The sequence below is a fragment of the Cavia porcellus genome, unplaced genomic scaffold (assembly GCF_034190915.1).
Source record: "Cavia porcellus strain 051 isolate PalLab524CR breed Dunkin Hartley unplaced genomic scaffold, mCavPor4.1 scaffold_32, whole genome shotgun sequence".
Taxonomy (NCBI): domain Eukaryota; kingdom Metazoa; phylum Chordata; class Mammalia; order Rodentia; family Caviidae; genus Cavia; species Cavia porcellus.
The window spans coordinates 16542624-16566330 of record NW_026947515.1 but is presented as its reverse complement, the minus strand read 5'-3'; the positions used below and the strand labels follow the sequence as shown (position 1 = coordinate 16566330).

General features: G+C 47.0%; 1 protein-coding gene and 1 long non-coding RNA gene across 7 annotated transcripts in view; one reads left to right on the top strand and one right to left on the bottom strand.

The window, feature by feature from the left end:
- Positions 1 to 4826: 4826 nt before the first annotated feature.
- The window catches only part of Pecam1 (platelet and endothelial cell adhesion molecule 1), a 76890-nt gene continuing 58009 nt past the window's right edge, over positions 4827 to 23707 (bottom strand). For 3 of the 6 annotated variants that reach the window (XM_013148386.3, XM_005001976.3, XM_005001978.3), the window contains 5 exons: positions 21975 to 22028; positions 20542 to 20607; positions 17592 to 17648; positions 10287 to 10309; positions 4827 to 5792 (listed from right to left, as the gene is read on the bottom strand). In XM_013148386.3, coding sequence (XP_013003840.1) covers positions 5763 to 5792; positions 10287 to 10309; positions 17592 to 17648; positions 20542 to 20607; positions 21975 to 22028 — 230 coding nt within the window. In that variant the 3' untranslated portion in view covers positions 4827 to 5762. The remainder of the gene's footprint in view (positions 5793 to 10286; positions 10310 to 17591; positions 17649 to 20541; positions 20608 to 21974; positions 22029 to 23707) is intronic. The other 3 variants (XM_005001977.3, XM_003465841.4, XM_063241969.1) reach the window with 3 other exon arrangements.
- LOC134474343 (uncharacterized) lies at positions 12061 to 23582 on the top strand. Its single transcript, XR_010045127.1, has 2 exons — positions 12061 to 12796; positions 23256 to 23582. It is a non-coding gene; the product is annotated as an uncharacterized LOC134474343 (long non-coding RNA).

Sequence of the window (23707 nt, the reverse complement as noted above, 5' to 3'; positions counted from 1 at the left end):
TCCCGTGCCAGAGGGTCTCCCGGACAGCTGTGGTCCAAAGCTTCATGTTTCATCAAAGGCTGGTGGCGTGACAGCTTCCAGAGACAGCGTTCATTTCTGGTGTCTGTTCTTACTTTACAAAACACTTTTTCTTTTCCTGGGTTCGAGCTCCAGACCTGTAGAAGTCCTGATAATGGGAGATTTCCTTGTGCCACAAATTCTGACCCCCATAACCAAAGACTCAAGGAGGGAGTGTCTGTGTACGAGAACTAATGGAATCATTTCTGGCACTAAACCAGACCCTCCCATGCCAAGCGGTTCCAGGAAAACCTGGCGCATCCAAATCACGGAAGTAAAGGCAGCAACTCATAAACCCAGTTTCCCTCATAAACCCAATAAATCCTTGGGAAAATAATCCACTCGGGGACAAATATATGTAAACAACTTTATATGTTTTTGGAGACTTTTTGTTTTTCTTTTTGAAATAGAGAAAAATAAATATCCCATGTGTTAGCTTTCAAAGTAAATAACTAGGACTACAAAGCATATCAATAAATATAAGCCTATAAACTTGAGTGCCAGCTGTGTGTGTGTAATCCCAGCCCTTGAGAGGCCGAGCCAGGAAGATCACTGTGAGTTTGAGGCCAGCCTGGGCTACAAAGTGAGACCCTGTCTCAGAAAGATAAAAAGAAAGGAAGGAAGTGATATAGGGGAATGAAACTCCAAACCTACTGTATGTCCGGTACAAGCTGAAGAATGAATTTTAGGAACAATAGAGAGTAAGAGCAAAATATATTTATTGAGAAAAAGAAAGCTTCTGTCTGACGGACAGAAGGGGTCCCGAGTGAGTCCCCGGCAGGTCCAAGGTGGAGGAAACCCAGGAACTCACAAGGTGGGCATAAGGTGGGACAGAGCTATGGTTAACCAATAAGATTAACTCTTCAGGTAAAATTGATTCAATCAGGGACAAATGGGGAAGTGAGTCACGTAGAAAGCTGATGTCTTTGTTCTTTTTCTGTTGTTGTTGAGACAAAATACCTGATGCCCAAAATTGGGGAAAGAAAGGTTTATTTTTTACAGATTGTAAGTTTTAGTCATATTTAGTTGGCTTCAAGGCAAAGTGACATAGATGAGGGGCAATGGTTTATGGCGGCCACCAACAGCAAGCAGGAACAGCAAAACAGAGCGACACGCCTGTTTTCTTCTGTAATATTATATGTTGACTCCACCCTTGAGTAGATATAACACTCACACCACCAATCCCAGTGTTAGATGATAACCAATCATAAACCTAGACTTAGACTCATCCATAATTATATAAGACTTGGGGGGCCATCTGATATAAACCATAACGGCAGGCATGCTTAAGGAGCAGTGACTCTTCCCACGGGGTTGTGATAGTGACTTCTGGTTTCTCAGAATGATAGAGACCTATTTAGAATATTAGTCCTTAGGATATGGGTGCATTTGTTTGATCTCTTGTTTTGAGGCCTGGCCCACAGCAGGAGGTCTCTGTCTCCCTCACATCTGCAAAGTATCTGGGTTTAGCCCTGTTTGACTGCCTACAATATTCCTGTCTAACTCAGTTGATTGTAACAGAAGGAAAGAAGGGAGCAAGCAAGAAAGCAAGGGAAAAAAGAGAGATAAAGAAAAAAAGAAAACAAAGGAAACCTGAAAAATTAGAGCTGCAGAGATCCGAGGCCATCTTTTCTGCCCATTCTTTTCTGTAGTGGGTTAAGTAATGCCCCTGTGATGCACATCTACTTGGAGGCTTGCAATGAAAATTTATTTGGAAATAGGATCTTTGTCTCATCAATTGGCTTTAAGCAATGTACATTGGGCTGGCTGAGGAGCTGGTGTGTCATCTCTGAAGCAAAGTGACAGTGACTCCCCAAATACGAGGTTGAGCTGGGCGGGATGGAGAGCCGTGCTCCACACCATCAGCTGGGACCAAACCTCGAGAAAGACGCTAAAGGATTGTACATCAGGACAAAAGGATCGTACATCAGGACTGAAGCTCCGACCCCAGATTATTAGAAACCACCTCAGCTGTGTTACGCAGATTGCTCTCTCTGCACCTCTTGCTCGCTGCTTACTGCAGAGTCAGTGACCTCAGACTCCTACCTAACCCAGCTGATTGTAGTCACACATTTCCTGCCACTCTCCCTGTCACTTCTCCCTGAGCCACTCCCTCATGGGGAATTAATAAAACTCGGGTTGGGCTCTGGGTGAGGCCTTTGCTCTGATGAACCTCCGTCTTGGCTGGAGCCCCCTTGGTTCCCCATAACTACATATACATGTCTCAGGGTCTTTATTCTCCCTTGGGTTGCACTGGAGATGGTAGATTGGAATTAACTCATTAGAATTCTAATACTTTTTCCTTGGGATTACAAATATAAACCCTTCTGGACTGCAACGAGGATGAGGGAGGGTTCTCTATAGAAAATAGGACTCTTGGGCTGTGTGACACCCCCAAGACTGCATGGGGGTCAATCTTCTATCCCAATACCTTCTATTTTTCTTTAAGAATTTTATTAGGAAAAAAAAGAATTTTATTTGTTTTACAGTGTTGTTTTCTATGTCCTTCCTGTCTGGACATGGAAATAATGTTTCTTTTCTATTGTCAACATTCATTTTGAGATAAAATGTCATTTCCTGCCAACTTACAAATGCTATAAGAAGGGACAATTCAAGCTTTAGGAATATTTTGGCTTTTTTTTTTTTTTTTGGTTCAGGGATCAAATTCACAACTTTGCCCTTGCTGGGCAGGCACTTATGCCTCTGAGAAATCCCTAGCCCATAGAAATAACTTTGGATTGTGATATTTTTCAATAAATTTACTGCCTGCTCTTTTGGTATTCCAAAACAACCCTAAAGACTGTTCCTTTTAACAAGGGCTGTCTTTTTTAAATGTTGAAATCATCAATATTTTCTAGCAGTTTTCTAATGACAAACAAAGTCCTGCTGGGAATGTTGGATGTGATACTGTCTCATTTGTTCATGTGTTCATTGTAGTGCTGGAGATCAAAGCCAGGGCCTGGAGCATGTAAGACAGTTCTTCCGCTGAGATCCACTTCCAGCTCCTGAAGTAGACCCTTTGATGTGAAACTTATTAGCCACTGTTTGGAGGGCTGTTAGTTTTGGGGGGTGGGATCTGGTGATCATCCTATCTGAGGCTCAGCATGATGGCGGCCATATGGATCTGAGCTTGTTGAGCAAATGAACGAGTAACAGATGTTTCCATGCAGGAACCCTCGATCTTGCCACTACTGGCATTTTGGACCTGATCATTTGTCATGGGAGACTGGGATATGCAGTCTCCCATGACAGCATCTTCATCTTCTCCAACGCTGTGCCAGGAACACATTCTCCCAAAGAAATCTCTAGACACTGCCCAATGACCAATGGGATGCTATACTGCCCTGGTAAGAATTATTGCTTTAACACCTGAGTATTGACCATGATATTACATCACCCATTTGAGTCCAGGTCAGGGAGTTTGGCTAACCAATCAGTGAATGTTGACGGGAACCAGTATATGATCATGTAATCCATAGCTGACCCCGAAGCTCCTCAGAAGAGGATCAAAATTCCACGTGTTTGCTAAGGACTAAGTCTTTCAGTGACCAGTTGCACCTGAAGAACACGAGAGGTGGTTGTAATGAGTTCTACTGCCAGTCCCCAGCTACACCCTGCCCTGAATGGAGGCTCTTGGGGGGAAACAGTTCCAGACACTTGGTTATGACAGCTGCTCAGGAAGGCTGAAGCCAGAAAACATTTTTAGCCATTACACTAACGAGGGAGGACTCCTGACTGCTGTGTGGTTTCCTCCTGAGAAACACAGGCGGCAGGAAAAAACATAAAACTCATATGTGTCTAGCAACAGGAACAGGGTCTCCACTGCTTCCTCTGCCATGATCTTCCTCTGGTGGCAGCATGGTCCGAGGAGCTGACACAGTGGGGGTTCTGGACCCTCCCCAGATCACTGGTGCTTCATAGAGGCCGTCTAATCATCTCTAACTCTTTGGCGTTAACCTGAGTCCATGGTCCTGTAGGACATTCCTGTGATACAATGTCATGCATGTGTGAGTGGTGGTGGGAGGGAGGAATCACTAGATTTCATCATATTTTCATTTTTTCTTTCTTCCTTTATTTTTCTGCCCTGAACTTACAGAGATCCTACTTCTTAGCCTCCTAAGTGCTAGGATTACAATGTGTACCAGTACATCTGGCTTCATCAAGTTTCAGGGGAGTCTCAAAATGGTAGAGTCACTCGTCTATCTCATTTGAGATGAGGAAACGGAAGCCCAGAGGTTAAAGGCTCTAGTTTTCCACAATTGGAACCTGGCAGACCTCCTGGGCCTTTCCACACCACAGGCTCCTGGAGATGGGGAAGTCTCCCGGGCACTGGATGGGTCCTGAGCACTGGTGAATTAGGAGGGCGAATTCTGTTCAACTAGAACTATTCTGTTCAACTAGAATGGAAGATGGTCCATTACACTTGAAACTCACATAAATACAAATACTTTAGTGTAAATATATACCAAGCAGTATATACGGGACACATGCTAAAAATTTATTTATCTGAAATTTACATTGAACTGGGTAGCTTGGATTTCCTCTTTCTCCCTGTCTCTGTGTCTGTGCCAACTCTGACAAACCTGTTTGGCAGGGATGGCCCAGGAATCTTCAGCTGGGAAGTGGACACTAAGGCGCCAGCACTGGACGTCCATGAGTCGGTTTAGGACTCTCAGTGGACCTGTAGCTCCCCCTACCCTGGGACCCTAAAGGCCTGAGGCATTCTACTTGCCGGTGGCCTTTCAAAAGATGATATCTCACAGACTTGGTAAGAGTAAAAATCAAATTTATTTAATACAACCCCCCGTCAGGCTCCCTGCCGCTGTGCGCTGGGGAAGGCGATGGCGGCGCAGCGCGCTCCCCAGCAATGGCACCGCCCTTTCCACCCACTCCAGACCCCCTCCAACACACCGGGAGAGCTCAGGAGACCACTTCTGTAGCAGGGAATAAATTAAAAAAAATTAGTAAGAAAAATACACACTTCATTTTTCTATTAAAAATAGTATCTGCCGTAGGCAGCCCCTGCTCACGCTTTGGCCTTCAGCTTGCTGGAGGAAGACGGGGCCCAGAGGACATGAGTGCGCATGCGCCTTCCTGCTCCATCCCGAGCTGGGCCCGCAGGGCCCTGCAGGGCCATCTAGGTGGCCTTTCCGAAGGACCCGCACCCAAGCAGCTTTGTTTACCACCCTGTGGTGGGCGAGGTCAGGAGGGGGGGAGGGGGAGCCCTGTCTGGTCATTTTTGAAGAACAAGCGCTATCCAGAGCTTCAGGCCTTGGAAGGACCCAAGAGAAAGAAAACAGAAAACTAAGAAGCCTCAGAGTAGGCCATCTCCTAGTGATCGGGTACAAGATGAAACAGGTAGGAGGGCACATGCAAAAGTTCTGTATCTCTGTACAAGACCAAACATTCAAGTTTTAAAATACTCAGTGGTCTGTTAACTCTGACCTCCTTCCACACTGCGAGGATGCTTCCCCGTGGAAGGAGGGCCGCAAGGGCGACTGAGCAGACAGACCCTCTGTATCTCTTTATACCTAACACGAATGCAGCAGGATGGATTTGAGAACTGGTGCCTTGGTCTGAGGAGTTTCTAGGTTACATGGGAGCAGAGCAGGTTCATGAGTGCACAGAGGTCTTGGAATATGGGAATCATCTGCTCTTCTTGGGACGCGGACGTCTGCCAGACAGGAGCACCTGCTTTTGCTGTCCTAAGTTCCATCAAGCGAGCCCTGTGTTCTCTGTAGGGACAAAACACAAGAGAAGCTGTAGTCACACCCCCTAGGACTGAAGATGGCCACGGGAGAGAGATATGCAGAATGACAGATGAACACAGTGGACCTGCAAGGCTGTGCAGCCACCCCTGGGCTACCCCACCCTGCCCACACTGTCTCTCTCTTCTGTCCACTGTCTGCTGCCTCTGTCCCTGCACACATGCTGAACATCAATCTGTTAAGCAGCTGCATCAACTACACATGTGCACTAGCCTGCAGTTCGGTGCGTGCTAAAGTTATCCATATAAAGAGAATGGAGTGTGAGGGGTTTTGTTTCTTGAATTGAACTCATGATCTCATGCTTACCAGGCAGGCACTGTGCCAGTGAGCTATGCGACTTGTGAGTTTTAAGAAACCTGGCTTCTAGCCCCAGCTCCACCTTGAACTAGCATGGGTTATGCTCTCTCTAGGTCTGCTTGTTTGTTTTGTTTTTGAGATAAGGCCTTGCTATGTAGTTCAGGTTGGCCTTGAATTCACCATGTATCCCAGGCTGGCCTGGGACTCACGGTGATCTTCCTGCCTCAGCCTCCTGAGTACTAGGATTACGGGTGGTACCACCACGCCCAGCTAAGTCTGCTCTTTTAAGTTTTTTTCCTTTTTATTTTAAAAATGAATGAACTTAAATGATTAAAGTTAGATATTTAAAAATGATTCTATCCTAAAAGGAATGAAATGCTGATATATTTTAAAACAAATGAACCTTGAAAGAATCATGCTAAAAGAAATAAGCCAGACATCAAAGGACAAATATGAGTCTGCTTGTTTGATGTATGAAGAATGGTCAGATTCATGGAGACAGAAGGTGAGACAGTGGTTGCAGGAGTCTGGGAGCGGGGAAGAGCAGAGTCCAGTTACTGTTAAATAGGTACAGTGTTTCACCTTGAGGTGATGAAAGTTTCTGAGTGAGATGAAAATTTAGGAGGTGGTTAGTGATACTGGTTGCATAGCAATGTGAATTCACCTCGTAGAACTGCATTATACATTTAAAAATGGTTAAGATAACATATATACCTACAATAAAAAAAGTTAAACCATCTCTTGTACCATCTTGCAGTGCTGTTAAACTGCTTCAAGTGATGCTCGGGTCAGCTTCCCATACCAGAACCTGGACCCTCATCTGACCTGCACTTTATGCTGAGGATGCAAGAACCTGCCCCAAGAATTGTTCACAGGATCAGTTCTTTTTTATAGAATACTTTTTTTTTTTTTTTTTTTGGCGGTTCTGGGGATCCAACTTATGGCCGTGCACTTGCAAGGCAGACGCATATGCCGCTGAACTAAATCCCCAGCCATATGATCAGTTCTTAACAAATGACTATGAGAAAGACCATAGGAGAGCCTTTAGCAAATACAGAAGCATTTAGAGGCAATAGAGGCGCTGGACTGGGCAGTGAGGAGATCACAGAAGTAACTTGGAGCAGGCCTCAAAGGTTGAATTTTGACAATTGGAAATGGCAGGGGCCTGTGGCACAGGGCACCCTGCTACAGATGGAATTCAGCCAGGCACCAGCACAAGAACATGTGCAGACCACCCAGAGTCTAGGGAACCCCATGGCTGGGTTGGTTGGCATCTTAAGGGTGAGCTGAGATCTCGTCTCCATTTTGTTCTGGTCCTCCTGGGTCAGAGCCTTTTGGAATGGGATGCAGGACGGAGGACTCCAACTAGAAGGTCAAGGCTCTGGTTGCTCCTCTGCAGGAGGAACCAGGAGGAGCAGGCCAAAAAAGTTGTGTTGGCCCCAGAGAGCTGGAAGCTCGCCAGTGCTGGCAGCTACCCTTGTGCCATTTCCTCCCCTCTGGCCAGAGGAGGGAGACCTGTGGTGTGCAGCCTTTCTGTAGGACCCAGAACTGAGCCCTCCCTGGATATCTCTGCTCTCCCTTTCTGGACACTGCTGCACAACAGTGCCACAGACAGGAAGGGCTTGGCTCAGGGACTCTGAAATAAAGGTTAACACGCTCACATCCGAGGACGGAGCTTCTTGTGCCTAAGCCAGAGGCCAGCTGTCAGCCATCCAAGTACAGCCATGAAATTGCCCACTTCTGGTCAGAACATGATTCATATCTCCTCAAAAATCATGTTTCAAACAGCCCGTGGACCTCCAATTCCTACTTTTAGAAAATACTGCGTATGAGTTCTTCTAATGTATTAGGACCGCGTCATTTAATCCTTGCAACAACTAGGGGAGGTATTTTATCATCCCCAGTTCACAGATGAAGAAACAGGTCTTGAGGGTAAGAGCCCAAAGTGACAGGGCTCATACACAGTGAGCACAAGTTAAGTCTCAACGTGGGTCTCTGATTCCTAGGTCAAAGCTTGGCTTCGATTGAATCTCACTCCCTGGGGAAGCAATTGCTACATTTCATATTTGTTGCAGGGGCATTTGAGGGCCAAATAAAGTAACTTTAACATCCACATCCACTGTTGCCAAAGCCATGAGAATAAATTTAAAGTAGATAACAGCTAACTTTTATGTGGTCGCTAAGTTTCTCATTTAAACTTTAATAAAGCCCTGAGTAGTCATGGTTCTCCTCTTCGTCCTCAACTCCACTTTACAGATACAGAAGCTTAAGGCTTGGAAAAGACAGGGTTACCCCAGAGAGGGCTGCAGAGTTGCAAACCACCCTTCATTGCACTGAGGCCAGTTCCCCCTTCTGTGGCAGCCCAGCTGCCTGGGCCCCCAGAGGAAGGAAAGTGATTGGTTGCAACCACTTTTTGCTGTAGGAAGGCAGGGTCCTGGCCAAGATTGAGAACTGACTCTCATAGGTTTAGATTCACCCTTCTCATTTAAGTACAGGGTGTTCTCTTTCATGTTATCTGTCTGCAGAGGCCACAAACGCGAGGTATAAACAAGACAAAAATGGCACGGGAAAAGTGAAGTCAGAATGTGCCATTGAAGCCAGTCAAACAATACCAAATTAGCAGCTGGCCAAGTGGCTGTCTCATTGTTAAGATATTTCCTCCAATATGTTTTCAGAAGTAACGACCATTAAACAAGAGGGAATGATTGCCAGGTTTGATTTCAGGAAGGAAATCCCCTCCCATTTCCCTGCTGGGCAATTCAGTTGATTTTCTCCCAATCAACTCCAGCTGATGATTAGGAAACTATACGTGCTTCTTTTATAAACAAAACCCATAAGCTTAAAAATTCAAAATTCCTTTCCCAATGACTGAGTCCTCCTTGGTGCTGACCAAAAGTCTGTACTTGGGGGCCAGGACCAGCCCGCGTGAACTTTTAGGAACAGATTTCGGGTCCATGATCCAGCTTGTGGGGAAAAGGAAAGTTCAGTGTGGCCTGGAGTTTGGAGCCTTTGCCCAGAAAGGCTCTTTGGAATGAAGACAAAGTAAATACGTTGGTCCTGCAGGGTATCTGGGCTTAAGGATGGAGTCACATTTATTACGGAGGGAAAACACATTTTTATGTCTCCCAAACCACCTGTGGGGCAAAGTTCTCACTCTCTGCTCTCTCAAAGTTTTTACTGCTGGGACAGCAAACATCGTTTGTTTAAGGGAGACTTGTGTGGACAGAGCACTGGCCAGAGAGCCCGCTTTGTTCCTGGCTCTGGGTGACTGAGGGCAAGCTGTTCTTTCAATCCAAGCCTCAGTATTCTTCATCTATAAATTGGGCTCCCCATCTTTCTAATGCAACGGTCTCTAATTTTTTTGTGTGTGCTGGGGATTGAACTCACAACCTCGCCTTTGCCAAGCAGGCACCTACACAGCTGAGCTAAACCCCCAGCCCCAACAGTCTCTGATCTGAGGAGGCTGGGTGGGTACAAACTAAGAGTATGTTCCTTTCATTCTTCTTTTCCTTAAATTGATAGCTTTCCTCTACAAAAAGAATGTCAGCAGCTTCCTGCCTGTCAAATGCATAACAAGCTCTGTTTTACAAGAATTCAAAAAACAAAGGAAGCCAGGGGCCCACTGGAAGGGATTGCAGAAGTCTTAACTAAAAGACAGTTCCCCAAACAGATTCCCCATTTCTTAAGATGACAGCTGCCCTGTTAACTCCTGCACTGCTGGGTAGTGCCCAGAAATGTGGAGTGGTAAGGTTAGTGAGAGACAGCCCTTTGCAGCTTCATCTTGGGCCTGTATCGTTTTCTTTTTCTTTTTCTTTATGGTTGTAGGAGACCAGGCTGGCCTTGAACTTACTATGTAGTCCAGGCTGGCCTTGAACTCCCAGGAGTGCTGGGATTACAGGTGTGTGCCACGATGCCCAGCCTGGGCCTGTGTCTTTCTTACTAAGAAAAAGCAATGAATGTCCTAGATTACCAATCCTTTGAGAGGGATTCCTAAAGTCCCCTTTCCTAGGTAGACATAATGATAGAAACAAATTGATGCAGATTAGTCAGTGAATCCCGGTTTAAAACAGTCTAGGCCAATACAGGAGTAGGAGGACAATTAGTATAAAGCAGACCCTGGAAGGATCAGGCAACATTCTACTGTTCTATCAACAGTGTACTTACTGAATATCTGTTTTCCACAGAATCTGCAAGATAAAGAATAGCACGGGTAAGCAATGCACAGATCTGTCTTCCCCACCAGATCTCAGGGGCTAAAGGGCGGGAGCGGGTGCAGGCAAGAGGCTGGGGACAATGACACAGAAAGGGATGCCAGGCCATGTGGTGACCCAGCATTTAAGTTTACAACTCCTTGCCCACAGACAGGTTCCTAGGGAACCTCTCGTTCCATGTGACAGGCATGTAAAGTCCTTGGCACATTCTTTAACATTTTAAAAAATATTAGTAGCAGACGTTTTTAAGAAAACAATTGAAAACTGCAGAAAAATAGAATATAAAACACATCTTGAAAGTAGGAATAAAATTCCTCTCGTCCTACCCTCCAAACTCTGTTGACATTCTCCAGCCATTTTCTACTGAGTAAGCTTTTTTTGAAGGGGGCAGTTATATGGCACGTGATCTTTTATATCCTCTTTTTTGTTTTTCTGGAGACCAGCTCTCACTATGCAGTTCAGATTGGCTTCAAACTCACCATGTAACCCAGGCTGGCCTCCAATTTGCAGCTGTCCTCTTGTCTCAGTGCTGGGATTACAGGCGTGTGCCACCACACCCAGCTCCTATATTTTTTCATATGACATGACTTTATAAGAGTTTCTGGTACCTTTTTAAACATAACTGTTAAAGCAGCAACATTATAATCGTTATTTAACAATTATACGTGCAAGGGTTTACTTAACCAGTTCTTTACTTCAAAAAGTTATGATTCTTAAACTAGGTATGGTGGCGCATGTCTACAATCTCAGAACTCGGACGCTGAAGCAGGAGGATTGCAAAGTCTAGCCTGTCTCAAAAATAAAAATTAAAAGGGTTGGAGAAAAAAAGCTTATTCTAGAATTTTGGTTATTTTAAATGATGCTAACATCCTCTTTAGAAACAAAGCTATTTCTATAAATTTCATAATATTTCGTCTGCCTATTCCCAGGAGTAGGATCAACTGAGCAAGAGGCGGAAATGTACCTAAGGCTTTTGTCCTAGGAGCCAAACAGTTCCCGTGCACAGCACTTCACTTTCCCTTCTCCTGGGGCAGTGGAGTCAAATCTATGGGCACAAGTGCCACACTGGGCTGCTTGTTACCGTTGAAAGCGCTAAAACCTTCACCATCATTGTCCTAGGGAGTCTCATTTCAACTGTCCAAAGGGCATGTGCTGTGTGGCTGGCCATGCCAGGACACCTCTGCAAATGGCCCCTGGGCAACTGTCAGGAAGGGGAGACTGCAGGTAGGAAAAGCCCACGCCAGAGGACAGGAATCTGCATGGAGGGTGAGCGGCTGCTGCCAGCATCAGTCAGAGGCAGCTTTCACTGCAAGAGGCATGCGAGGGCAATGGTTTGCCCCTGTGAGTAGGACCAGGCCCCCACTACTACCACAATGTCCAAAATCTCTAGACTGCCCACACTGGACCCAGGCTGGAAGATGCAGTAGCTATGGGGACCTCGTCTGCTGTCTGGGGAGGCCCCAAGAGAAGGTGTTGCTGCTCTTAAAAAGGGTACGGGTAGTGGTGAGGAGGCCATAGCCCCCTCCAGGTCCTCGGTCTCCTGGAGAGCAGCACTCCAGCGGCCCTGGTTTATACTCAGACCAATGAGCTCAAAACCCAGTTCTGTCTGGACCTTGGGCAGTCTCAGGGGCCATCTGTCACAGGCGGAGTCATAATCTTCATCTCTCTAACTTAAAAATGTCTTGTTCCCACACTCCACTTCCTTTTAAACTCCATCCTACCACACCCCAGTGTGCCACCCCTAGAGGGAACAGGACCGGAAGCCCCTAAGGCCCTCTCTGTCTCTGGGCCAGAGTCACACAGCCATGGACAACCGGAAGAATCAGCCCAGCCCAGCGTGAGGCCCTGTGTCAACTGCCACACAGCGAGGCTGTCCTGGGAGGAACCGCAGGGCGCCATGTACCAGCTGCCCTACAACCCATGGGCTCCGGAGCCAGGTACAAGTGGGGAGAGCCTCAAGGCTGTGTTTCCTAAAGTAATCTGGCATAAAATGCTAAAAATTCATTATATTTGTGGATAATATGGATGGAAATCCAAGTCTATTCTCATTGGTAGTTTTTGCTCCTTTTTGGTAATGCTAATTTTTGGTAATGGAGCAATCACCATAAAAATAGAATTTGGTGGGTAGCACCCTCATTTTTTGTATGAAGTACCTTATGCACTGGAGGAAGTGCCACCTCGAGGGGGTAGTTTGGCAGTGCCCGATGGCACAGCTGGCTCCCAGCCTCACAGGATGGGTGGGGACAGACTCAAGTGTTCTCTCTCTCTGTCAGATGGGACTTGGCCTGGAGGCCTTCTTTTCTTTGGCACTTTCTTGATGACTGTTTCCTGTTGTGACTGTTCTCAACCCATCCCCTTGCTACACAGGGTGGCAGGGAATGATTGCATCGAGGATCCGGGGTTTCTGCGCTGTGAGGTCTGAATTCCAAGCAGGAGTGGAAGGCTGAGTGAGCTGAATCTCAGGTGGGCTGAGGCCCTGTCTGACTCAGTGGATGGGACATGGGGCAGGGACTGCAGCAAGCCTCAGCATCTCTCCCAGGGTGAGGGGTAGGGGTAAGAAGTCCCCCTACCATTTAGCAAGTTGGGTACATGGAAAAAAATCAGCTGGCGTCTGGAGAAGAAAGCTCTTGCTGGAGAGTCCCAGGAGGTGAGGTCCCTAAGGCAGAGTTTCTCAATGTTGCGCTATGAACATTTGGGGCCGTTGAAGTCTCTGTGTTGGCAGGGCTGTCCCCAGCACTGTGACACGCTTAGCAGAATCGCTGTCTCCACTCACCAGACGCCATTGCTTTGCCCTCCCCCAGCCAAGTTGTGACAAACAAAAGTGTTTCCAGGGTTGCGGGAAACCTCAGTGGCAGAGCGCCTGCTTAGCAAGAGGTCAGCTTAGCGAGGCTCTGCATCCCATCCCCAGAGTCACAAAATAAACAGATATATCATCCGGAGTCAGTGTTGGCATTGGTTGGCATTCCCTGAGAGAGCTAAAGCTTACCGAAGGGCAGACGCTTTCCTCAGCCCATCCCAGCCACAGCAGGTCCTTCGCTCTGTTCCTTGGGTTTTGCTCAATTTGGTGTCTTTCTTACATACTTTTCCTAGTTCTGAGAATGTTTTCCCTTCCCTCCTGAACAGGCGGGGCACATGCCACAGCAATGACCATGTAGCAGCTGAAGGGAAGAAATCCCTACAGTCTCCTTATCTTAGGCTGAGAGTGAGTTGCAAGGGAAAGATGTCAGCTTAGCCACATAACACACAGCAGGCTCCAAACCAAACATCAGTTAGCACAACCCTAGCCATGACCCAAAAGGGGACACTCAAGGCTTGAGTCAGGAGAGATGCCACCTTCCCACCACAGTTCATCCCCACCCGAGGGTCACTAGGTGTCCACTCTGCCACAGTTCCACCTGAGCCAGAGGCATCTGAGTTGGAGCTGATGAGAAAACTAATGTCTGAGGGCAAGGGGAGGCCTGGAGCCAAGTCACACAACCCAGTCTTCCTCAGAGGGTTTTCCGTGAGATTCACATAGACCGCTCGGGCTGGGCTATCATGAATACACCAGAAATACGGTAAGTTGGCTCTCCGGTCCAGGACTGAATCCCGATTTGAGGGAAAACTTGAGTTTATGAGTAGATTTCTATGGTGTTCAAGAGAGAAGCTATGGTGGGTTAAGAATTAGGATTAGCTCCAAGGTTACCTGGGGAGTAACTCTTTTTTCTTTTTTTCTGGCACCTAATGACCTCCTGCTCGCCAGGCAGGCGCTTAGGCTACTGAACTAAATCCCTGGCCACCAAGGAGTAGCTCTTAAGAAGTGAGTGATTCCAACCTGGGTCTGGTGGTGCACATCTGAAATTCTAGTTACCTGGGAGGGTGAGGCAGGAGGACTGCAAGTTGGAGGTTAACCTGGGCAACTTAGCAAGACCTTGTCTCATAATAAAAAACCGCAAGGGATACAGCTAGTACTTTCTGAGCTCAATCTTCAGTATTGGTGGCAGGGGAGGAAAAAAAAAAAAAAAGAAAAGTGACTCAGGCAGCCAGCCTGCAGGGACCACAGCAAAGCCCTAGGACTTCCACATTCAGGCGCCAGCAGCCTGAGACTGGATCCTGTGATTGGAAGGGAACTTAAGGTCACTGGCTTGACTGCCTCATTTGACAGATAAAAAAGCTGAGCTTGGCCAATTTCACAAAGACAGAGGGTAGAATATTGGCTGCTGGAGCTGGGGGAAGGAGCTATTGTTTACGGGTGTGGTTTGGTTTGGAAAGATGGAAGGGTTTTGGAGGTAGGGGTTGGGGCTGGCTGCCCAACAACGTGAACAGACTCAAGGCTCTGAACCATGCACTTGGAGATGGTTGAAATGGTGCTATGTGTACTTTAAAATTGAAAAACAAGAGCTAAGCTTAGAACTTAAAGTCAAAGCTCACAAACTACAGGAGATGCCTGCAAAGACCAGCCACGTCCCATAGTGTATGAGCTCACCCAGGGAGTCAGGCCTTTTCAGCAGCCCCCAGAAGTCTCTCCAAGGTCCTGCCTTGGGCTGCTCCTTGGAGAAAGGCGTGCCCTTGCCCTTTTGCTTATCAAGGGGTGGGGTTTTCCTCTGGGGAAAGGGGGCTAAATAGCCAGAACTGCACCCAATCAGCCATTTCCCAAAATAGCCCCTGCTGCAGTACTGCTGGCTGGAAGGTGGCTGGGGATGAGAAGGCAACGTTAGTGAGGACCCTATTCTGTCCCTGGGGGGCCAACTGATCCGCCTGATCCCCTGCCTTCACTGGGACTTTTATTTTCCTGGGGGGGTGACCCCACCACACACATAGTATTTCTGAATTTCCCCACCGGCCAATCCTGAGCAATTGCTCCGGGATCCTCAGGGTCCTTCTCACAAGGAGCAGAACCTGTGTAGCACAGACAGAAGACGGCACAGGGCAGCTACAGGATAGTTTTCAAAGTGTGTTCCCGGGGCTGCCAACAGCTCTAGCGGCATGAAGGAGCTTACTAGAAATGCAAATTATTGGATCTATTGACACAGCATTTGGGGAGGGGGCATCATGTGAGCTGTGTTTCAACAAACTTGCAAACCACTGATCTGTAACTAGCCCATCCTTCTGATCTCACAGAGAAAGTGAAAGTACTCCAGAGCTCAAGTTCCTCCTATTTTTAAGCTAAATTTGAATGCTTACCATATAGTAGGGATAGTATATGAAATACCTGGGATAAGTATTAACATCTCCTGTGATCTTTTCTTTTTTTAAGACAGGGTCTCACTATGTAGTTCATGATGGCCTTGAACTCAGTCTGGGCTCATTATGTAGCCCAGAGTGGCCTCAAACACACAGCAGTCTCCTGCCTCAATCTCCCAAGTGCCTGGATCTCAGGATCTTATCCCATTTTCACATCCAGTCCAATCTCCATGAAATAGTTAAAGAAACTGAGTCTCTGAGGACCAAGCCATCTTGGTCAAAGTCACACTGCTAGTTAAGTGGCAGACTAGGACCAAGCCTCCATGTCTCCCAGCAAAGCCAGGTCACCCACGACTAAGTTGGGTTCTATGATGCCCACAGTTCCAGTCTGAGGATCTGTTTTGCAAAGCTCAGGCTGAGTAATCTAGAACTAACTCATTCCGAGAGAACCCACTTGAAGACCTGACTACCCTACAGCAGATGCAGGCACTTTGGCAATAACGATTATTTTGATTTGGAGACAAATGAAAAGCAACAGATGTAAACAGGAGCTTTTCCAGAGCTTTCTTATCTGACTAAAAGCAATAACTTCTGAGCCATGGAGGTTGCCATAAAGGCCCCTGCCAAGGAATACTTAAGGCCAGGAAGACAGAAAAGGGGTGCTGAGATGGACCTGCACCCTGACGGGTGCACAAATGGACCTCACTCTCCTACTTCCCCCCAGATATTTGCCTCCCCTTAGAAGCCAAAAGCCCCTTTTCCTCCGTTAGGATGCTGTACACGCCTTAAAATTCTAACTACTCACTGTTGAGCTTTCTGTGCTGCGTGTATCACAGCTGTAACAGGGCTGCTACTGGTAGCTTTAGGTGACTTTAGCCTGAATGCCTCAAGGCAGAAGTAGTGAGAGGATGGCTTCTGGCAGCAGGGCTCTCTGCACCCCCATACTCTGACAGCTCCCTTCCCAAAACCAAGGCAGTAGAGCTCTGTGGTCAGCAGCTTGGAGCTTGGCTCTTGGGAGGGCAGTTATTAGGGCTTGTTTGCTGTATGACCTTGGGAGGTCTGAATCTCTTCTGCCTCAGTCCTTATTTGTAAAATGGATTTATTGTGAGGGTGGAAAGATGTGATGTGCATAGAACATATAGCACACTTAGGGAGCACCCAAATGAGCTTTTGCAACTGGAAGCCGACACTGCAGTACTGGGCCATGGGAGCCTGTTTCATTAACTGCCCAGTGGGACTGACCTCAAATCCTACCTCGCCTTTACCTTTCTGTTTCACTGGACAAATAGAGAGAGCCTATTTATTCCAAAGTTACATTTTCTAGCTCTGAGTATACTGGGATTGCAAAACAAGTACTTGAACCAAAATTTCTCCAGAACATGTTTTTCAAAATTCATTTAGTGTCACGTTCCATGGGAGGCTAAGTTTCTGCTCTAGTCACAAATACATTCATTTTTTAAAAAGATGATTTAAGAAGTGATCACCATTTAAGATAAAGTTTGGTTATTCAGGTCAATACGCAGAGCCTTTAAAACAGCATTTCTCAAATTCTGGTAATGTCAGAAATAACCCTGAGAGGTTACTGGGATCAGATTCTAGAGACTCGGATTCTGCAGACCTGGGCTGGGCGGAGACCCCTGTGGTTGCTTCAGGTTCACAGCTGACACTCAGAGCAGTTGCTTTTTATACCCACTCCCCAGCCAAGTTAGACTCCCTTTCAAAGAATTCAAGCCATGGTAGGTAAGTCCATTCTACAAAGCAAGAGTTTTGCACAACTGCTATTTCCCCTGGCTTGTTTATGTGTTTTGGGTTGCTGATTCACTTGTGGAATTTAAAAGTAGTCTGTGAATTTCATTTCAAATATGAAACAGCAACAAAAAACTTAACCTGGGCTGGGGGTTTAGCTCAGTGGTACAAGCACCTGCCAGGCAAGTGCCAGGTCATGAGTTCGATCCCCGGTACCAAAAACAAGCAAACAAACAAACTTGGGCGCCCTTCAGCGAGGAAGCAGTGGATATGGGATAAGGCCAGCAGAAACCAAAGGAAGTAGACGCAGACTTGTAAACCCACCCCAGCCCACAGCCAGGGCACTTACTGGGATTGGCTTTCCGGATCTCACTGTACACCGTGTCTGTGCCCTTGGATCCTAGAACTGGAAGAGGGACCAGGCACAAGTTAGTAGTTGTTTATCAGTTCCAGGCCAGCACATTGCTATATCTACCACCTACCCCAGCCGTGTCTGTGTCCAGCAGTGCCAAGACCTTGTCAGCCACAGAGCATCCTGGCCTAACCAGTGTTACTCTCACACTAGAAGCAGGAAGTCAACAGGCACCCTCTCTCCCCGACACAGCAACTCTGTGCCAGCTGCTTTGCCTCTCAATTTCCACAGAGTCTGGACCCCAAAATCTAGACCTGGATCCCCCTTGGTCTGGCTTGGAGCCTGGTATCACAGTGGGTATGACAATCAGCTGGGCCTGAGGGAGGCTGCCAGTTCCAGGCAGCTGGACTTGCTAAGAATCCACTGCAGAATCTGAGTGTGCTGGCCCAGCCCTGGAGCTGGTGATTCTAAGAGCTCCCTAGGAGACTCTAATAGGCAGCCAGGGTTGGGATTCTCTGACTAGACTATCTTAGAACAGCTGTGAATTACATCCAGAGGTGACTTTCAGGCTTGGGAGATAACCAACACTCATTTTTTTCATGCTGAGGTGCATATACCCATGCATATACACATACAGTGTGTATAACCACAAGCCCTGTGTAAACCCTCATACAGCATTCACACGCACAGTGTACCTACAGATGTGAATAGCATGCATGCACATTTGTACACAGTAACCACACTCCTACGTGTAGACACACATGTATGCACACACACACACACACACACCTGAGGAAACAGGATGGAATCTGACCACTTCCCCAGCTCCTGACAGCTACATGAAAGGCCAGGAAGTGTCACTGTAGAATGGAACCTGATATGGATGGGCCCAGATGGGAAATGGGAGCCCATGGTGGGGATGGTGCTTTGGAGAGAAGGCGGGTGGCCATGCTTGAGGGCCTAATGTCTTGTGAATCTCACTAACCCCAAGTCGTACTGGGGTGGCCAGAAGATCTTTCTGGTCACCAACACTCTTTGGGCCCGTGTAGGACCGCCTGACTCCCTCCTGTCACCTTGTAACTCATAGCCATGATGGCATGAACGGTTTCTGCTGGATGAGCTGCACCCCTGGTTTTTCTTGCTGCCCAGTTCCCTCCCATCCTGCCCAGCTCAGCTGCTGTCTCCCCTCCCTCTCGCTGCCCTGTGGCAGCAGCTGCCTGCTGATGAGTAAACCAGGCCAGCAGGCTGTTTGTCTCGGCTGTCAGTTGTGTTTCCGGATGGAACTATATTTTAGCCTCTGTTTTTCTCTGGGTAAAAGGGAAAGAGATTGCTTCAACGTCATGGGGTTTTCCCAGCAATTAGTCTCCGAGCAAACATGCAGCAAACTGGGATTTAACAAGTTCCTTCCCGTCTCTTCTCCAGTCACAATGAACACTTGGTCAGCTGCCAGCAGGGTTAGAGCTCTGTGTGGTTGGGGGCAGGGGTTTGAGAACAGGACATTGTGTTAGTCAAGAGCAGGTCACGTTAACCCATCACTGGCCTTGGACCCACACAGGCCTCTCTGCACTTCACTCCCCTTCTGTGGGAAGGCAAAGGGCCAACACAGAGGCTCACTCCTGTCCTCCTCACTGTCACTTAGCTCCAAGGGGCAGAAAACTCAAGTCGGAGCCTGTAGATCAGTGGTTGCGAATTTATGGCACATGTGCTGCAGCAGGCTGTTACCATTGAAAGCTCTAAAAGGTTTGCCATCACCACTCCAGAGGCTCCCTGTTGCTATCCAAGTGACGCCAGTTCCAGGCCTCCCCCTGCTGCGCACCAGCACCTTTATGCAAGGTGGGAAAAGAACCAATTGGTCTGGATACAACTGTGTGTGCGGAGCTCAGCAAGAAAAGCATAAGGTAGTTTCCTGTGCTTCACCCCATCCCAGGAATTTTGAGCTTTCACTTTCCCCTCAATTCCTTTCTACCTTTAAGCAAGAAAATCAGATGCCACTGATGTGAACATGCTCCCAAAGAATGGGAAATGCACACTTTTCCAAGGCCAGAGCCCTGGATTCTTCTTCATTCATTCTTCCACTTCTTAAACTCAAAGCCTTCCAGCTTTCTGCACAGCCGTTAGTTCCACCAGTCCAGCCCCATCAGGAGGAGAGCAAAGGCAGGGTCTGGCCCTGTGCGGGAGAACCCAAGGGCAGGTGCCAGTGTCCGGGATAACAGGAGATTCCACGTGTGCCGCAGACAGAGGACATGCAGGAATTTGGTCTCCCCTGCCCTCGGGCTGTGCCATCTGCTGGAGCACTCAGTAGAATGGAAGCTCATGAAGAGGACAGAAGAGCTTCCCCATTTATATTTAGAGTCTGCGTGTGTCCTGCTCCCTTGTCACCCCTCTGTTTTCCTTCCAAACCTGACATCCCTTAGGAGGAAGAAGCTGTACCCAGCCCAGGATTCACAGCGAGGAAAGGGTGGGTGGATTCATCGGTGAAGACGGGTGGGCGCCTGTCCCTTCCTTCCCAGCCCCCTCTGACTCATTTCTGAGCACCGTTCAGGCAGCTCTTAGGGACAGGCTATATTTGGCAAGGTTCTACTCCAGGATAGAAATCTGAACAAGCTAGGCTTGGTGGCATAGCCCCATAATCCCAGAACTCTAGGAGGCTGAGAAGGGGATCACAAGTTTGAGGCTAGTCTGGGGAACTTAGCAAGACCTTGTCTCTAAAAGAGTTAAAAGCAGGCTCGGTGTGCAGTGCAGTCACTGCCTGGCACCCAGTGAATGCTAAGTACATATTACCTGTGCCAAAATTAATGTCTCAGCTGCTGCCTTAGGTACGTACATCCAGGACCTCTGCTGACCTTCTGAGAGTCCCTTCTCACAGCACAACTCCACCCCCACCCCAGCATTCACACCCCACCCCAGAGCAAGGCATGGGCTTGGCTCACTCCAGGGCCCTACTTACCTTGCTGGGGGTCTGCTGAGGTCACTTGCACTTCTGTGTACTCCACATCTGAGTTCATAGGGTCTGCTTAAAGGAACCACAGCACCCTGTGTTTAGACAGCACTGTCCTTGGGGCACCAGGCCACATTAGGTATGTTCATTCCAATCAGGATATTAGTCGGAATATTACAGGGTGCCAGATACACTCAGGCTTAATTCTATTCTAGGGGAAGAGGAAACCTTAGCCTGTGGAAGTCAGGATGAGCCCTGCCTGGTGGCAGAAACAGGGCCTTGGGACGGGGGTCACTCTCCATCTCCCTGACCCTTAGATACTGATAGACCCTCCTGGTGAGGTCCTGGTTTCTACAGTGGGAGGACTTCTAGGTCAGTAGAGATCAGCTATGGCAGCCAAGTCCAGTCTCACTCAAAATGCTGAAGGCTTTTGTGCTGGAATGCTTTCGATGCCAACCCCAGGGACACAGGAGGAGACCTCAGGAAGTGTGCCGGGAAGAGGGTCACCAGCCAAGACTGCTTTGAGAATGTGAGGCATACAAGGCAAAGAATCGTAAGCACCATTGCTCAGGGTGCTTTGGAGAGATCCAGGAAATCAGTTTGTCTTTAATTCAGATTATTCAGAATAATCAGGGATTCCTTCCTGATTAAACTAGTGACTAAATCAATAATCTATAGTCAAGGATAGTTACCAGAAACAGGACTTTCTTTCATGTATTTTCATAGTTGCAGCTTCCATGACAGCAGTCCAGAGTAGAAAGGAACTTTAAAATGTTATTTACCCTGAGCCCTCTGAGTATTAGGCAGAAGCAAATTATTTGTTGTTAACTGTCTTAAAAAGTCTCCAACTCAGTTCTACCCAAGCCCATTTGGAATAGAGACGCAGCTCTTTAGCTAAGACCTATGTCAGGCCTTGTATCTAGAAGTCCCCTAAGCCTCCTGCACATACAGGTAGGGCTTTGGGGAGTGACTGGCTCATGGGTGTGTGACGGTGGATTCACCCACTGATTGATTCAGCATAATTCGGGGTGTGGGAGGCACCAGTCCATGGTCTGGATGGAATAAGAAGGAAGGTTTGGTGCTTCCTGCTGGCCATGGGTGGTTTTTCCTTGTCATGTCCCCCTGCCATGCTGCCCTGCCTTGAAGTCAGCCAACTATGGACTGAAACCTCCACAAAATGTGAGCTAAAATAAACCTTTCCTCCTTTAACTTGTGGGTATTGGGTATCTCAGCGATGCACAAGCCAACCTGGTTGGATTTAGGACACCAGACAGTAGCTTTAGAGAAAGCACCTGGGCATAGCCATTTTACACATGACTTAGTCACGGGACCATTAAAAAGGCTGGAAGCAGCCTGCTGCCCCACAGTTTTAGTGTTCTTTTTTCTTACAGGTCTTTCATTTTTTAATGCAAAAGTTTGTAATAAAACACTCAGATAATTACCTTTACTTTCATTTGGTTGCTTCATCACATGGTTTCCAACTTCATCATTGTAACCTAGTTGAAAAATAGCAATTTCGATGAGTGACAATGGAAATTCTAGTTTTCTGTAACTTTAAAAATTCAGCCAGGCTGGGTGTGGTGGTGCACGCCTGTAATCCCAGCACTTGGGAGGCTGAGGCAGGAGGATCCCCATGATTTGAAGCCAGCTTGGACTACATAAACAATTTCAAGGCCAGCCTATACTACATAATGAGGCCCTGTCTCAAAAGGACAATAAATAAATAGACAAGCACACAAATAAATAAATCAGCCAGGCATGGTGGTGCATGCCTGTAACCTTAGCAATCTGGGAGGCTGAGGCAGGAGGATCATCAGTTTGAGCCCAGCCTGGGCAAATGAGCAAGATGAGCAAGATCCTGTCTCAAAATTAAAAAACACAAAGAGCTGGAAATGTAGCTCAGTGTGAAGACTAAATCCAATCTCCAGTACCACAAACAAACAAACTAACCAGCCAACAAAAAACTTACTTTCTGAGATACTATTACAGAATTAGAGGGAAATGTGGGCATATTATTCACATACTTGGTGATAAAGAAAGAAAACTCTAAATGTGGTCTGGGGCAGAAATTTTTTTATGATATAATGATAGCCCCTTCTTGGAGGTAATTAGCATCCCCACTGAAATGCTTAAGCAAATTTCTGACAGACCAAATAAGATTAAGGGAGGCAGGGAGTGATGGTGCATTTACTGTATCTCTGAAGAGTGGCCAAAATCCTGCCTGGTGTGGTGGCACATGCCTGTAATCCCAGCACTTAGGAGGCTGAGGCAGGAGGAGTCCCATGATTTGAGGCCAGCTTGGGCTCCATAAGCAATTTCAAGGCCAGCTTACACTACATACTGAGACCCAAAACACAAAAACACAAAACAAGAACACAAACAAGAATTGTTTAAAAAAAAAAAAAAAAAGAACAGTTTGGACTGGCTACCCCCCTAAGTGGACCTGCAAGCTTGGGGTGAGCCTCTTAATGAGTATCCTTTCACTGGGTTTCTTTTCCTTTTTTTTTTTCTGTTAATGTTTCCACTAAGAGCAAAATCTTTGTATTAGTTTTCCTTTTGTGGAACTCAAATTATTTTATGCTGATAGTAATTCCATGCTTTATCAGGATTTTGATTTGCTAACTGGCCTTTGTCTTGCAAATGCAAAATGTTTATCTTTGGACAATATTCAACTTTTGATGGTATCAAGGTATTAAGATGACTCTGCATTTTTCATTTCACAGGACATTGAGAAAGTGGTAGACCTTCCTGTGAGCCTGTGCAAGCCAAGAGAGGTGCAAACCAATTCATCCTTCCGTGAGTTAACAAGAGGCCAATTCATCCTTCCTGTGAGCCAACCAGCACAAAGCCTGGGAGACAAGCCCCCCAGGCTGAGTAGTTAGCAACTGAGATACAAAAACAACTTAATGCTTGTATTGTTTGATTGACTTTGTAGACCTACGGCCAATAGTCTAAGCATCTATTAAGGGGATAACAATATGCAATATAACAAATATGGGGGAATTTCCTTCTGTCTTGTTTTTGAAATACAATATTATTCTCACTGCTTCATTTGGCTCTGTTTTATTCAATGCTCTGTTTTGATTGCTTTTATTCTGTTTTGTTTGATTTTGTTATGCCTGGTGATAAGGGCAGCAATTTTGAAGATAAGAAGAGGCATTATGGTAGCCATGGT